Source organism: Drosophila ficusphila, unplaced genomic scaffold (assembly GCF_018152265.1).
Source record: "Drosophila ficusphila isolate 14025-0441.05 unplaced genomic scaffold, ASM1815226v1 contig_855, whole genome shotgun sequence".
Classification (NCBI taxonomy): domain Eukaryota; kingdom Metazoa; phylum Arthropoda; class Insecta; order Diptera; family Drosophilidae; genus Drosophila; species Drosophila ficusphila.
Genome location: NW_025064807.1, coordinates 1,730,650 through 1,746,571, shown reverse-complemented (window position 1 = coordinate 1,746,571; position 15,922 = coordinate 1,730,650). Strand labels below are relative to the sequence as shown.

The window sequence follows — 15,922 nt, the reverse complement described above, 5'->3', positions numbered from 1 at the left end:
ACACAGATAAACAACAAATAAGCATTGTTTGTAATTTAGCGAAATGGTTGTTGCTTTAGCTTTTCCTCTATGTTCCGCCTGGGGCTTCTACCCCCCGTGATTTCCCACCCCCTCCCCCTTTCCATCCCCTCCCCGCACATTTCCCCAACTTTGTCCAGGAGCTTACTTTATCAGCTGGCAACAATCGGTTGTATGGCGATGGGACCGACAAAAGGTTATTATACTGCTAGTTCCGAGAACTCCGGAAAAACAGTGGGCATTCGCAGCTACTACGTTTTATTTTAATTAATTTTCTGCGGCCCTGATGGCCATCCCGTGTCTCGTCATTACCGGAAAGCATTTCTTCGCACCTTAAAATAATCGAATTGGTCATTAGCCCCAAAATGGCCTTTCTCTGTTACAAAAAGAGAATTTCGCAATCAAACCGACCTAAATTAAGTTCTGCGTAAAAAGCTGTGTATTTATTTTAAAATCAGTACTATTTATACATCAAATAACACCAGCAAACAATCGAAACACTGCATTTGCCTCAATCAGTACTCAAAGCATAAAACTACGAAAAAAAAAAAATTAAATATTTAATTTGATTAGTCAAAAAAGGATCCCATTTTTCAGCAATAATTGTTCATGTCTATTAATTTTCGTATTTATTTAAAATAACTATTTCTGCATTAGGAAAATATTTTTCTTTTATAAGAGTACAATGAAATTCATTGAATTGATTACATATTCTTATTGGCGCATAAATGTATGCTATAAAATATAATCTTTAAATGTTTCTTTATTTGAACAAACTAAAAATGCAGTTTAAAATTAATGATGAAATATATAATGTAACATATATTTTTTTTTTGACAGACAAGCTTTGTTTGGTCATTTTAGTTAGCAAGGTATTATTGCACATATTGAGGGTCCACTGTTTGTGTGCGTGCATGTGTGTACTTATTTTCCTACCGTTAACTTGTTAACTTGTTTTCTCCTGCGTCTTTTGCACTCTGCCCCTTTAGTTTTAAGCCGAGCATCGTTTGTTATCGTTGCGAACATTGCAACTGCTGGTTTCAAATACTTTCAGCAAAATTCCCTAATAGGGTAAATTGTATCTACATAAAAGTATATATACTCGCTATGGGTATCATATCACAGTTTTCTCTGCAGAGCGGCCCTATAACAACATAAGTTTTAAAAACAAACAACAACAATTATTACCAGTTGTTTTATTTTCATCTCCTCAGAATAATTACTAATTTAAATAAAATTTAAGATTCTAAGGAAACCAAAAATGAGGAGCTTACCCATTTAATGGTTTTTATTAGTTTGAAACTTTATTAATCTGCTTTTTGGGGTAAAAATGCTTTTTAAATTGATGCCAACAAAAACCGACCTTTTGCTACCGAGTTGCCACGCCCCAAAATCGGTATGCATAGCACTAAACTAATACCAGACCCTCCCGCAAACATAAACCTAAAGTACAAAAAGCATAAAAAAAAAACACTCGAAACAAGAACAAAACAAAAAGTTGCAACAAAAGTGAGAAAAACGGAAATAAATCTAACAGAACGGCTTTAGTAGGGGTTTTCGTAGGGGAAACTCCCCCCACAAACTCCGGGGAAAACCCCTCCCCCCTCCAGAAAATTTATTTCCATGTATGTGTGCCTTGCTTTTTGATTTCATGTTTCTTTTTTGGCTTATTGTCACAGCCAATACAGACTTTTCCATTGTAGATTTGTTCCCAGAAATCCCAGAATGTATGTGCGTCGTCTGCTACATATGTCAACTTTTATGCCTCGTAAGGGTAATGTTTTCACAGTGGAAAAGATTTGTTACACATTTCGCCACACCAATAAAGAAACTCAGCATCCAAGCTATTGAATTTGCACTTTGAAACCGATGAACCGATATCCTCACTTACAAGCTGGCTAATAAAATAAGACGCTTTCAAATGACTTAAGTTTAATAAAACAAAATCATATATATACAATTTTGTATAATTTTTTTAATAAGTTTTTGTACTTCAAACATTTGTTTTTCTGTCAAAGTCACCTACAACTCAGTATACCCATGCGTATAAAAAAGTCACAATACGCACAGCAAATAAAGTGTTTGGGTTTTTGTTTTAGACATGCTTTAGGTGAACCAAAGGCACCCAAAGCTAATATTTTTTGGAGGCCAAATTTATGTGTAACGATTATTTCAGTTGAACGATTGCAACTCACTCCCACGACCGCAGAGCAAAATCATTATTTACACATGTACCGAAATTGGTTTTCTAGCCCGGTGCTCGAGTTCTACAAGAGTTCATTGTAATTTGGAAAATGTTACAAAAAAAATTGGTTTAATGAAGATATTGCGTTTCCAAAACATGCGTTGATGCTTACTTGTTTTAAGATATATTTTTGTAAAGTTTAGCTTTAAAAAGAGGTGTATTTTATGGTATTAATTTCAAAAAAAGAATGTTGCCAATCAAATAATTGCTCTATTTCTTATTATAAAATATTTATGAACTTTTAAAATATAAGTTTGATTCGGAATTCTGTATTGTTCTTGAAATCCTCTAATAAATTTTTAAACCTAACTACTAAAAGTAAAATTACACATGGATACCATGATGGGCCTATCTGCTGGATCTCTGACTGCAGGAGTTTTATTTCGGCATCTGCCACATGTGCAACTCTCATATTTTCCCAAAATGGAACATGGCATCCGTTTGTTTTTGTTTGTCCAATTCGGCCCTCCCGTTAAGTCATTTAAATTAGATTGCATTTCGGCCAACGTGCTTGGCATTTTCGATTATTTTGTGACCCTGGCTGGATATTATTCGCCACTACAAAAATTCAGGCTGCATTTAAAAATTGCAACAAATTTATTGGAATTGCAAATCATGGCTTAAATCAAAAAATACGACGTAATGTAGTAAATGTCTAGCTGCTTGTGAATCAAAAGTGAAAACCTATTTTCCTGCAAGGTGAAAAGTCTTTTTTAAAATAAGCTGACATCTTTAAGTTCAATAAATTGTACACATTTCTTTTTAACCATTTATATATATTTATTTCATAATAAAATGATCTGGTAAATACTTCACGGCACATTTGTAAATAAAAATAACAAACATGTGGACATACGGACTGACCTAAAAACACACAATTGTTAAGGCAGGACCAAAACCCACAATTCAACACAAAGGACATGCAGCCATGATTTTTATGAGCTTGTATTTATATGGTTTCCTTATGCCCAGGCCGTAATGGCCGAGGGTCCTGCAGCCAGGACTCTAGGACAACACACAAACAGCAAGGAAAAAAAGTAGAGTCCAGCTAAAGTGGAATATAGGAATATAGGATAGGAAGCAAAATGGCTTTGTCCTACAGATGTATGTTTGTTTTTTTTGTCTTGCTTTTGCCTTTAACATTTATTATTGAATTTATGATTATTGAATAAAAAACATATTGTACTCCTGGCAGAGGAATTTCATTTGCGACTGCTACATAATTAAAATTACATTAAATACGTTAAATGAAAAGTTATTTCCACTTGAAATTAAAATAATTAACTACTTAATCCCTTAGGTCATTAAATTAATAACGATTCCCCGCATTAAAATAATTATCTGCACTTCCTAGGCATCTGTTTAAAAAGCCCTTTTTTGTATATACAAAGAACAGCCATAACAAGAGGTCCTTAAAATGATTCTTGAAAATATTTAAAACCACTTAAAAGCATATTGCATGAAAACCCTTTTTATGGACGTTTTAATGGCTCTTTGTAAGTGAGGCAACTATAGTCTGAATGGCCGCGATTCAATCTTTTTTACTGCTACAAAATAATCGTAACTTTTATTAATTGACACGACAACTGCTTGTGCGGAATTTTTGAATTTTAAATAATTCCCTTTGATGGTTTAAGGATTTCGCACGAATTCGAGTTTAATTGTGCGGCCAGACTGGCTGGCAATAAAATAATTTTACGATCATTTTCCGGCCACCCCACTTTTCCTAAGGGAAACAAGCGGGAAGAAGGAAAGCTTGAGTTGATTTTTCCGGACTCTTGAGTCAGGTGGCTAGTGAAAATCCCCTGGGAAACCGTGGGGTTTCCCGGACATCACTTGCATTTCCCACGACTTTCTTGTCTGCTGTTTGTGGCTGACTTTGGCCCAAAAGTGGAAAACAGCCGGCTGAGTTTCCCTTATGACGGGTGCTTTCTCCACTCCGGACTCTTGTTGCCCACATCACGAAGTCAGTGGCAAGAAAAGTCAATAGCCACATAGAGGGAACAATGTGGACAAGAAAGAGAAAACTCTGTACAAGTGCAGGTGGTCCACAAATAGTGCTGCAAGAATACTCGTAAATTGTTTTTTCTCTGGGCTTATTGGGCAGATTGAAAGGGAGAAGTGAGGCGAACATCCAATAGAAAGAAGGTGAAACACTTTCCAATACAATTCAAATATATTTGAGGATGCTCGCAAGGCGAAAAAGTGAGGACAAGAAGAAAAGTATCTGCAATGCATTTATTGATCTATCAATCGGTTCAGTGTGATAAACATTTTACTCGGATACAAAATTTAAGGTTTTCAAGCTTTACAATGCGAACTTGTAATTTAGTCAAAAACCTTTTTGGCCCATGAAATAATTAAATTTTAGTTTGTATAGACTTAAACGTTTAGTACGTAATACATAAATAAAATTACATTTAATAATATATAATCTACACTATAAATTACATATAATCAACTAAATTTCCAATTAAAACTTAAGTAAACAACTTTTAAGTAATTGTGTTAATTATTTACAAATATGTGAATGCTTTAATTTAGTATACCAATATCAAACCATATTAAAGCTGTTATTTATATTTCAAATGAAATTGTCTGCAAAATTGTCTGCAGAGTATATTGGGCAAATTCAATTAAATTCGATAGCACACGTTTAAATGAACACATTTGTGAGTCGAGAATTCCTAGACATTAGTAACTCAACACCTTTATCTTTTCTAACAGCGTATCAGGATTCACTTTTTAGCCCGTCGCAAATTGCAGAGCATTATTGTTGTGGTTTTTTCTCGAGAAGAGGGAAGGGGCCAACATGACCAAGTAACGCCAGGCATAATCATAAAAAGTCGGGGCGCGTTGACTGCCGACGTCTGAAAGCCGCAACCACGACAGAGTTCACGGCACAGCACTCTTCTTCTTCTTCTACTACTTCTTCTTCTTCTTCTTCTTCTTCGTTCCCCCCAAAAAGTATCTGAAGGATGTGCTCCGGCTGGGTGTCTGCAGATTAGGATGAAGGCCAACATAAACCGTCGCTGCCGCTGTCTATGCGCCACTCCCCTTTTGGCCATGATTTAATTAAAGTCTACATGTGCTAAGTAGATTTTATTCTTTGCTTGCTTATTTGCTTTATTTGCCTATTTGCTTGAGTCCTCTGTGCGTTTTCCGCCTGCTGGCCATAATTGATTTAGGCATTCGCTGCATTAAGCCAAGCCAAGCTGGAAAAAACGTTCCCCATACACAAGGAATTCAGTAAAGGAATGAATAGGTAGCACATGTTTATGATTTTTTAGGGGAAGTGATCTGTGTCATCTAGGTAAAGTTATTATGTACTCTGAAATATTTCTTAGACTTCCCTTAATATTTTTTTTTAAAATTTATAAAAATCTGTTACTAACTTAATTTGCAAACTCTTTTAGAAACCTTAAGGCTGTAATTTATAATCCAAAACCAACTGCAATGTATATATTTATTCCCCTAATGAAATTAATCCACTTTGTTGACCTTGTTTGATTGATAATTGAGGTTTGATCGATAAAAGGGAGGCCATTCTATGTGCGATAGCAACAATTTAAGTAATCTAAATCTCTGGCATAGCTTCCGATAGCCACTTGGCAGTAGATAATTGCAGCATCACATTATTAATATCACAAGGGAGAGAATCAAGAGTGTTTGCCTACCTGTGGAATTCAATTAAAGATACGAGTGTGTGTGGATAAGCGTGTGTGCAACTTACATAATGATTTAACTCCAGGATGCTGTTGGATGGCAGGACTCAAGTGTTGTTGCTGCATTGTCCAGGCTCTCGAAATGCTTATCATTATGACGAGGATTGGCGTACAGATGCAGCCGAAGGATTTCCCATCCATCGCCATCGTACTTTTGCCCATTTGGTTGTGCTTGACTTTATTTATATATAATTATTCTCCTCAAGGACTACTTGAGTGTTATTTTGCACCTTCACTGCAGGTACTTTGGCTCACATTACTGCAAGTGTTTTGGTAAAGAACAATCTCAATCGTCTTTGAAGTGCATTCTGTAATGGGAGGAAAACATTTTAATTAATCCAATTATTTTTGGAAATTTATTTGAGTTGCTTTATTAATTGACTCTATTGTGATCAGAGCATTTGTTTTTGTTTTTTGTTATTTAGAAATGTTATAAATAATGCAAATGCTGCCAAATAATAAAAGGATTTATGACGCTTAATTCCATTTAAATAATTTATCCCCCTTTAATGTTATTTTGCTGAGTGGCTCAGTTTTAATGCACATTATTTTTTTAATAAACCAAAATATTTCTAAATAAATCATTGTTGTCAAAATATCAACATTAGTTAAGCACACAATTATTCATGGCTTTTATTATTAATCCAATTAAATAATTGATGCCCATTTTTATTTGAAAAAAATATCCATTTATTTATTATAATCTGGTCAGCAATCTGCTTTGGTCAGACAAAACAAATTGTTTTGTTATCGATTTAAAAAAAATGTATAGATTTTTTATGCATTGTTAAATTATGAATTAAATGTGACAGCTTCCATCAAAATAAATACAATTCAAGCTAATAATATAGCATATACAAAATGAAAATCTTTCTGCCACAAACTGGTTAAATTTTTTGGGTTCCATCGAATTCAATGTGCGCACACAATTTAACTTCAGCGAACATTGCTTTTAAACGTAGGCCTTCATAATAAATGTCCCTCATTCGCATCATTTATCCCGTATCAAATTGCTGTCGCATTAATTTATTTTTTCTGCTTCGAATTTTGTGTTTGTATTTGTTGAGCCCCCATATAATATTGCTTGTCTGTTGGCATTTCACAAGGATGGTATTCCTGTCCAGCGAGTCCTTATCCATTGCTAACCACTGCATTAATATTTACATCCCGCTGATAGCACTCAAATAGTTTTTTATTGGGCCATGAAATACACAAATTGTGCAATTCAAAGGTGTGCATGCGGTGGTGGCCTTGATGACTCAAAAATATTACATGTAAAGGCCAAAATCCAATTAAAATGGTAATTTTTTCACAAAAGGCGGCCTGGTGTGTATAAATTTAAGCCCTTTTATAGATACTGGATTCAATAGATACTGGATCCAAAAGATACTGTATGCGATACTAAAGACCAAATCGAATCGACACTGTTGCCCTCTGACCCTTCAGGTAATCACAGCTATTAAATGTTTTTCATCCTCATCTTTGTGTAATGAGCTGTTTTTTGCGTAGCCAGTGAAACAATGGTCATCAAATGAACGTGGAATCAGTTTAAAGTTCATGCTGTAATTGTTATATTCCTGGCATCGATGGTTAATTGAATTCAGTGATTTTCACAGGCTTGGCGGCTTATTAGATGATTAAATACCAATTACCACTGCATTTGGGTTATTTCCTCAGGACACTAAAAGTGCCACAAATGCAATCTGTCACCAAATTATGTGTGTTTGGACTCACTTAAATAAAAGTGAGGCCACTTATCAATGTTGGCCTCTGGCTTTTGTCCTCGTCTGTGTGCCTCAGACATGAATACAAGTTAATTAAACAAACCTGGCTGCACATTAATCACCTGGACATCGGCCAAAAAGCCTCAACAGCACCTGGAGACCACTTGATCTTAAAGAAGAAAATTCAAACAAAAACTCTTGTAGGCAAATTCAATTAGATGAAAAGAAGAGCCGAGAAAAAGGCCTGGATTCGATTTCAATGTATATATACATTTATTTTTTTGAGATTGTCCCTAGACATATGTCCTGTGAAGGCCCTTCTTTATTAGGTTATAAGATTAATGAGAGACAAACTCATCTACTTCTATTCCTTCAAGCGGCACTTAATTTAATGGCCAACAAAGGGCGTATGCAAAAAGTCCTAGAAGGTCCTTGGCCTCTGTCGAGTCCCTTTAAAGCCCTCAGGACGGTTTCATTTAATTTTTTGTGAATTTTAAAGAGTTCATGTTTAAGTAAATAGGGCGACAAAAGAGCCTTCTTCATTAAAAGGGTCTTGTATATCAGCATTTCTACAAAAAAGTAAATTTAAAGCACCTAAATTAAAGATATACATAAATACAAGAAGTAAATTAATAAGAAACAAACGATTTAAATGAATATTAATAAATATTTACAATAATTAATAATTCCCAGGATTATATATATACTTTGTATATATACATTTGACCAACAGGTCTTTTGTTAACATTATTTAAGCCCCATTGAATATGCTCATCCTTGGGGAAAAGTCATCATGGAAATTATCCATGAATCAAATGTACATATCCGTTAAAGTTTCAAAAAGTTCAAAACTGCACTTATTATTGGCTGTTGAAAGTTTATTTACCAAACGCTTCGAAACTTTGACCTTTCCAACTTCCCGTTCTCCTGTTCCTTGCTTTCAGGAATTAATTACCCGTACTCAATTTATACCACCACCGAAAACTCAAAAGAAATCAGGACTCATTTCAATCCATAACACACGTGCTCATTAGGTTCTTCTGATTTTTTTGTCTTGGACTTTGGCGAAAAAAATGGCGAAGGAACTTCAAAAGCAGACAACACGACGAAGAACTTTGAAAAACTTCCAACTTAACATGGAAAAACTTTGATTTGGGTGCAAAAAAAGCAGAAAATACTTTGTTGTTTATGCAACTGACACGAATTTGAACTGAGGTCTGAAAAAGTGTTTTTTGTTTTTTTAGCACCGCCATCCCGAAGCGTTGGATTTCGCAGAAACCTGAGAAACAAATGCATTTTCGATTGGCATTAAATCACGTCGCAAGTTTAAGTTCATTTCCGATGAAAAATAAATGTCTTTCTCTGATTTATTTCTGATTCACGCAAAGGAAAGAAAAGTGAACAGATTCAAGGTGCGAATAAAAACATTGGGGATAATTAAGGCGTTGTTTGACTCACTTTGGGTTGTACTTTCATTAATTGAGTTTGTCAGTAATTTATTGAATTTGTTTAATTGCTGGCTGGCTTGTGGACAATATCTTTCACTGGCCGCATAAAGCGGCCTCCAATTGAGAACTTCACTTTCCCTTAATCACATTACATTCAATGAAATCGAACCCGATCGATCCCCTTTGCCTTTTCAGTGTCACCCACTACTCGGAAAAACGTGCGAAACGTGGTTCTACGGCGTTTAAAAGTTGCCTTCCGCGAGAAACCGCAACACCGCAAACGAGAGCGGCAACTACGAGTTATCCTTGCGTTGCGATGCGATGCGATGGCTGGTTTACACTCTGCGATAAGGACTCGATGTTGAAGCCCCGCCAAAGGACCAAACACGTGCGCCGCGACTTGGAATTCATGTGAGACTGCGGCAACCGAGGCCGGAGCTTTTCCGTATTGTTGTTTCCGCCGTTTCGCTGAAGTAACCGTTCCGATGTTAACCGAGTCCCGAAAACCACGAGCAGGACGAACGGGACAAGCAGGATGGAGAAGGCGCACTCCGAAAGTGTTCACATTGCGGCAAATTGGGAAATTCCCTGTGTTCCAAGGAGGGGTTGATAGGGGAACATTCAAAGCAGTTTTTCAATTGTTACCGGTCGCTGGACATTTCGAATTCTTTAAGTTAAAATTAATATTTTTTTTACGATTGCAGAATTTTGAAGGTATTGTTCTTATATAATACCGCCTAAATTTATTCTTTTCAGGGTAAGTCAAAAACATAATTCGAATAATTTAAAACTTCTTTGTGAGTAAAACTAAAACCTTTATGTACATAAAAATATTTAAACGTTTCCTAAATCTCAAAATTCCATTTGGGTTTTACTGCTTTAATTGTATAAGCGCTGCTTCATTATTTTCGTGGACCATTTTTAGTTTCTAAAAATGTCCATTTAGACCCTGAAATGTTGCTCTACTGCTTTCACACCGGAAGACTGTTTAGTTCTTGTTCTAAAATTATTTCCCCAAGCGGGGGAATTTATGCATAAGGGATATTTACTGCTTTAAATGTTCTTTCTGCACTGCAAGCAGTGAAAGCAGTTTGGGGAAAACTAAATAAGATCTAAAATTTCCGTGCAAACTGTCGGAAAAAAACGGTGAATTTTGCAAGTAAATATTACATATATTGAGCCCACTTTTTAAACATCGTACAACAAATTTCCAGGCGAAAAGTTGCCATTAAGAACGCTGTCAAAACGGTTGTGGCGCACCTGTTGAACCAATCAGTGCTAGCCATGTTTTTTTTAGCCGAAGTGAGGCTAGTGATTTCTGCACATTTTTTTTTACGAATAATCGAAAAAACCACAAATGAAGATAACAAAAACCCTGCACAACATTTGTAACAATGCCATTAAACGTAATGTAACGGGTAGAATCACGAAATCAGCACCAAAGTCAGAACATTAATCCAATAAAACACTTACATTCTGTACTTCACTTCTTTCAACTTTATTTTATTTATGCAAAATCGTGTATTCCATTAAATATACAAATGAGATTTAAAATCAAATCCAAAGGATCGCGCTTTTATGCAAATATGGGGGAGTCTAAGAAATGCACACACAAATATAAGAAAACTATAAGTAAAAATATAAAAGTATCTGAATCTATTGTTTGCTTTCAAAATGCAGATGGAATTGTTAAGTTTAGTTAACCTCATTAGTTAACGCTTCGCGTATCGCCACAAAAAACGCACTTAAATAATTACAAATACAAAATTTTGATAATGGTAGAACTTTTTACAAAACTTTCAAGCCGTTGTAAACAAATTTAAAAATAATGTTTTCTCTTCCCGGAGAAAAATGTTTAAACGAGTGTTGTACAACAGAAATTTTATCGGGTCTTTAACTAATTTATCAGTATAGAGGTTGAATTTACTAGGTTGTTAGTGTACACTATCGGCATCCACAAAGTTTTGCTCGTATTGCTTTTTCTTAATTAGACTTGACGAGAGGTTTGTTGATGAGTGTGAATGGCTTCTTGAGTTACGACTGATAGAACATTTTCCGGTTTTTGAACTAATTGCGAAAAATTAGGGTTTCGTTTCCTTCACTATTTACTATGACGCGTTTTCGTGTTTGCTTATGCTGCAGCTGCTGATGATGTTGCTGTTCGAGAGTTAAGCGTGCCTGACGCTTAGAATCATTTGAGCTTGGCGTATGCGTCGACCTTTTTGTGAAACTGGTTGAAGTACTCCAGGGCGGCGTTGCGCGTCTGGTTCAGCGCCTGATTGATGTTCTCGGGCGAGAGACGGCCACTAAAAGAAGCTCAGAGTTATAAGGGATGCATTCTGGCAGGGAAGAAAGCCGCGCAAACTTACACAAGCACCTTTTCCTTGATCAACGCGGCAGACTTGTCGTAGCTGCTGACGGCAATATCGCTCACGCCCGCAGCAAAGGCTTCGATCTTGCCAGACAAATTGGGCACGTATTGGTCAATCTGTGAAATAGAAACGTATTAACAAAAGGAGCCCGAAAATGATAGAGATTAATTGAAAACTGGTTTGAGCATATTCAACCGTGATATATGACCTCATCAGCTTGAAGATACTTACGAATTTGGCCACAACGGGCCACTTGGCGGTGAAGTATCCCTTGCCGTTCTGGTACACGTTGCAGGCCGCGTTCCTCGCCAGCTTCCAGAGGTCGCAGGTGGTCTTGATCGCCGGCTCCGCGTACGGCGGCACATTCACCTCCGCCCACTTGTAGCCCCGTGCTCCGGCGCCCATGACCGTGTACCACGTCTTCTGGACATGTGGCAGCACTCCAGCGTTCTTCAGCACCTTGCCGGTGGCCGACTTCTCGAAGACTCCCTTGCCGTTGACCTCGGTGTCGTAGTACAGAGCTCCGGCGATCAGGGCGATAATGAAGAGGCTGCCCAACGTCCACTTGCAGCATCCGCATTTCTTTTTCTGTGCCGCAGCATTTTGTTTGTTCTTCTTCTGCTGAGCGCTGCTCTTCTCCTGAACGCTCTGTAAGGTACGAAAACCATCAAATTAGCAACACGAAAATAATTAATTAGAGGGAATCGCTTTGGGAGTTTCTTTTGTTTACCTTTTTGGCGGCCGGCGCTGGTTTGCCGCCCTGTTTGTTACTTTTCGGTTTAACCTGAGCCATTTTCTAACTTAATTTCACTTAGTTTCGATTAGCAAAGAGTATTTCTAGATTTCCTTAGCTGTTCACAAAAGATGTTGAATTATTCATAGTGTTTATTATTGCAATGGTGTTTGCTAAAAAGAATGACTGGGCTTTGTGAGCTTTTAAACCGAGCTTTTTCGTCATTGCTACGAAGATTGCTAGCGAATACTTTGGCGGATAAGAGCGCGATGACCTAAGATGCGAAAACAAGCTAAAGCCACCAGTGGGGATAATTAAAAGTTTCAAATGCATATAGTCAAACGAATTTGTCCAGAAGCTCTACATTAATATTTATACCCCGAGTTGATATTCAAACTGCGTACTGCTTTTAAGTACCTTTTGAACCAACGATGAAAATGTTTAAACATTGAATAAGTAAATGCACATATCTACAGATATTAAATTCTAATTAAATTTGTGACAAATTTGAAATCTAAATATTATATACAGCAAGGTGACCGCCCCCATCAATTTCTATACTTTTAACTCAAGAGTTGAAGAAACTCTCTGGCCTTTGGCCTCTACATTTCTTTTCTTTTGTGTTTTCCGAGTGAAAGAAAGAAAGGTAATGAAAACCGCTTGAGAAGGCCGCTGAGAATCAGGGTCACAGTGGACATGCCACGTGTTGAAGCAGCCCAAATTCTTTCTTAATTTCAGACAATCGCGTCTTCGGATGTATTTTTCAGGTGAGGGTGCGAAGCTGCACCACTGTGCAATGAGAGTGAGAGTGCGAAGAGGGGGGAGCGGAGAGAGAAGTGCGCACAATCAGCCAGAGAGTGGGAGCGGGGGAAAGAGATGACCAATCGCAGCTGGAACACATCACTCAATAGGAAAGTAGAAAAAGTGGCGCCGGCTTTAACGCCCCGCCAGATCATCGAATTTCGGGCGTGCTGATAAGGAGTCGAATGTTGCTCGATAACTTAAGATTTATGATGCTCCTAATCTCTCTTTTCGAAAGCAACACGTACGCTGGGAGAAATTTTTAGCGGCAACTGGAACCCGCATGGCAACGCTATGGGGAAAAGTGCAGCTATAACTGCCACCAATACAAACATGGAGGGGCGCACGCATACTCAACCGTTAATGATGACACGCACACACAAACGTATGAAACGCACTTTGCACTGCAAAAAGCACAACAACGCGATATTTAAGGTGCGGACCAATAATTAAGGCTTATTCTCTTTTAAAAAAAAAAAAAAAGCCAGTTCAAGTGGAGAGAAATTTCGGGCGAACGCCGGCTAGCGTTATCCGTCTCTTTCCCGCATGGACGTCGTGTTGGCAGCGTCCCTTTTGAAGATTCGTTTGACTGGAACACAATTATCTTGTGTTTTTCTATCTAAAACGCATTGTTTGACTGACTCCAGTTTAATAACACCAATTCATTCTTTTTAGCACCAATAACAATTAATTATTCACTTTTGGTTGCCAGTTCTACAACTTTATACCTTCGTTTTTCTTTTCACGAGAGCAGTATGACCAGACTAGATTTGGCAGAAATGCGGGTTAACTGATAGAACTCCTAGCCGGCAGTGTGGCCAAACATGATATCATAAAGGCGGAATATTTAAATCGTAATTTTTTTTGCTCTCTATGAGCAATTTTTAAAATGTATACATATATCGTTTTTGTTTTTTTCTTAGTTTAACTATGGCTTAGTTTAACTATTTAAAATTTTATAATGGTAAAAGTTATCAGACATAAACTCACCAGCAAAACTTCTTTCAAACTTTCTAGGCTGCCTTCTTTTCGCTTGCTCGACTGAAGTTCTTCATTAAGATTTTCCACGTCTTGTAGGAAAGAGTGATATAGGGGCGACGTAGCCAATTCATGGGTCGATGTGGTCCAGTTTTCGTCTAAAAAGGGGTTAGAGTTAATAAAGGCACTTCGACAATAATTAAAATCATAAAGCTATTGTGCCAATTTAATGTTCGTACAATAATCCTTACCTATAGCTTTCATTAGCAATAGACTAGGCAACTGCTGCTTTTTATAGTTCATGCGCCACACACGCAGACAATCATTTCTGCCGCTACTGAGTAGGCAACTTATACAGCCTTCGATCTCGTTATTATGCTTTGAACTAGCGCTTATTTCGCGGAGGAGCGTCAGGAATATATTGGCGTGCTTCACAGGACTATTAATATAGTTTTGCTAAAAGAACAGGAGGCAAAAGTCAGTCATATGATAAAAGCAGTATCAACTCTAAAAGGCTTACAAGCAACAGGCTCGCACTTCGCTTCAGACTTTGCTGGAACTCTTTGGACAGGTTGTTGTAGGAAGCATTGAGCGCATTAAAGGTGGCAAAGAACTCTTGCTGGTTGAGCTGAAGCGTATCCACTGGCTTTCTTGCAGACGCTGCACTTAAAGCCCGCTCCATGTACTCCACCACAAACTTGGTGTACTGCTTCAGTTCCAGATTGGGGAACATAAGGTTCTGCCACACCCGGACGCCCTCGTTTAGGGATTGATAGCCACCCTGACCAATGGCCCACAAGATGCTCAGGCAGATGTTACTACGGTTCTGGTAAGAATTTCGTAGCAGTGCAGTCTTGGCCAGGTTTCGAGAACAAATGCTGGGCCAGTTCTGCCCAATCAACTGCAAGATCAGTTTGTAACCGACAACCGTCTGGTTGTTATTCAGATCGGTGGCCATGCTGTCCAGCAGGGAGTAGAAGAAGTACTCCAGATTCTGTTCGCCCACGCTGCCCAAAAACTCCACAATCGAGTACTTAAGCGAGGCACTGGCCAAATTGCTAGGATACTGGGCCGAGCGACCGGAAAATATGGGATCGCAGTCGTAGGACAAAGCGCCATTGAAGTATAGAGCAATCTGGGGAGATAGTAAAACTTATTAGTCAAAGTCGCTTGCAAGGAACAACTTAAAGCACCTACATGACTTAGCCAGCGCAACTCGGATCCTGGACAACTCAGCTTGACCTGCTCTAGTTGAGAAGAGAAATCATCCCTTGTAATATTCTTTAAAGCAAGCTCCAAAGTTTTTGGCTTGGCCGCCAATGACGACGTGGACTTTTTTTGAGCAGGAGCCGAAGCATTCTTGACGGGATTTTTCTTTGCTGGCGATTTATTAGTTTTCGAGGAGGACGAGGCACTTGAACTTGATTTAGCGGGGGAATGGGACTTGTTGTTGTTATCGCCGCCGGAGCCGAACAAGTTGCGATATCGCTGAGTTGGCACTGTGAAGTAAGATAGTGGAAAAATTGAAATCTCGCATTACCAGGTGCAATCTATTTAAAATTTTACACAGCTCTTCCAGTTTCGGCAACTGGGCTGCAATCCGCTTCTGCTCAGTGTGCGCCAACACTTTCTTGTCCAGATTTTTTTGCTTGCGCGACTTGGAGACCACCTCCCATTTCTCCGACATGTTGAATGCAGTCTTTTAATCGGTGGAACTTAATTAAATTAAACTCTGCTGGCGGCCGGCAGTATAAAAAGCAACAAGCCGATGGGAAAAGTGTTGGAAAGTGTGTGAAAAGTGATGTGGCCGATCGGTGTGACTGTTAATTCTTTTATTGAGAATAAAGGAAGCGTTACCGGAATCAATCATTTTTAACC

The 15,922-nt window shown here is 37.9% G+C and overlaps 2 protein-coding genes across 5 annotated transcripts in view; both read right to left on the bottom strand.

The window, feature by feature from the left end:
• Positions 1-9,908, bottom strand: part of LOC108100115 — a 47,338-nt gene extending 37,430 nt beyond the window's left edge. The window contains exons 1-2 of the mRNA XM_017203864.2: positions 9,171-9,908; positions 5,997-6,296 (exon numbers count right to left, since the gene is read on the bottom strand). Of these exons, the coding sequence (XP_017059353.1) occupies positions 5,997-6,150 (154 nt within the window). The 5' untranslated portion in view covers positions 6,151-6,296; positions 9,171-9,908. The remainder of the gene's footprint in view (positions 1-5,996; positions 6,297-9,170) is intronic.
• A 726-nt stretch (positions 9,909-10,634) lies between these two features.
• Positions 10,635-15,808, bottom strand: LOC108100074 (transmembrane protein 214-B). 4 transcript variants are annotated; one of them, XM_017203810.1, is made up of 8 exons: positions 15,611-15,808; positions 15,242-15,543; positions 14,565-15,179; positions 14,296-14,500; positions 14,057-14,202; positions 11,764-12,180; positions 11,530-11,648; positions 10,635-11,466 (listed from the first exon to the last, which is right to left on the bottom strand). In XM_017203810.1, exons 1-8 carry the CDS (start codon positions 15,729-15,731, stop codon positions 11,352-11,354), a joined length of 2,040 nt encoding a protein of 679 aa, XP_017059299.1. In that variant the 5' UTR covers positions 15,732-15,808; the 3' UTR covers positions 10,635-11,351. The 4 variants fall into 4 exon arrangements, with proteins under 4 accessions (XP_017059299.1, XP_017059300.1, XP_017059302.1 ...); XM_017203811.2 differs by lacking the exons at positions 14,057-14,202; positions 14,296-14,500; positions 14,565-15,179; positions 15,242-15,543; positions 15,611-15,808 and adding exons at positions 12,263-12,383; positions 13,795-13,882; XM_017203813.2 differs by lacking the exons at positions 14,057-14,202; positions 14,296-14,500; positions 14,565-15,179; positions 15,242-15,543; positions 15,611-15,808 and adding exons at positions 12,263-12,383; positions 13,766-13,821.
• Positions 15,809-15,922: the final 114 nt, after the last annotated feature.

What these genes read in the sequence shown, in the direction of transcription:
- LOC108100074 (XM_017203810.1), bottom strand. Translation starts at nt 15,731, where the DNA reads ATGTCGGAGAAATGGGAGGTGGTCTCCAAGTCGCGCAAGCAAAAAAAT. An exon ending in GTTTGAAAGAAGTTTTGCTG is followed by an intron (nt 12,181 to 14,056) that starts GTGAGTTTATGT and finishes CGTACCTTACAG; the next exon opens with AGCGTTCAGGAGAAGAGCAG. An exon ending in GGCCCGTTGTGGCCAAATTC is followed by an intron (nt 11,649 to 11,763) that starts GTAAGTATCTTC and finishes TCTATTTCACAG; the next exon opens with ATTGACCAATACGTGCCCAA.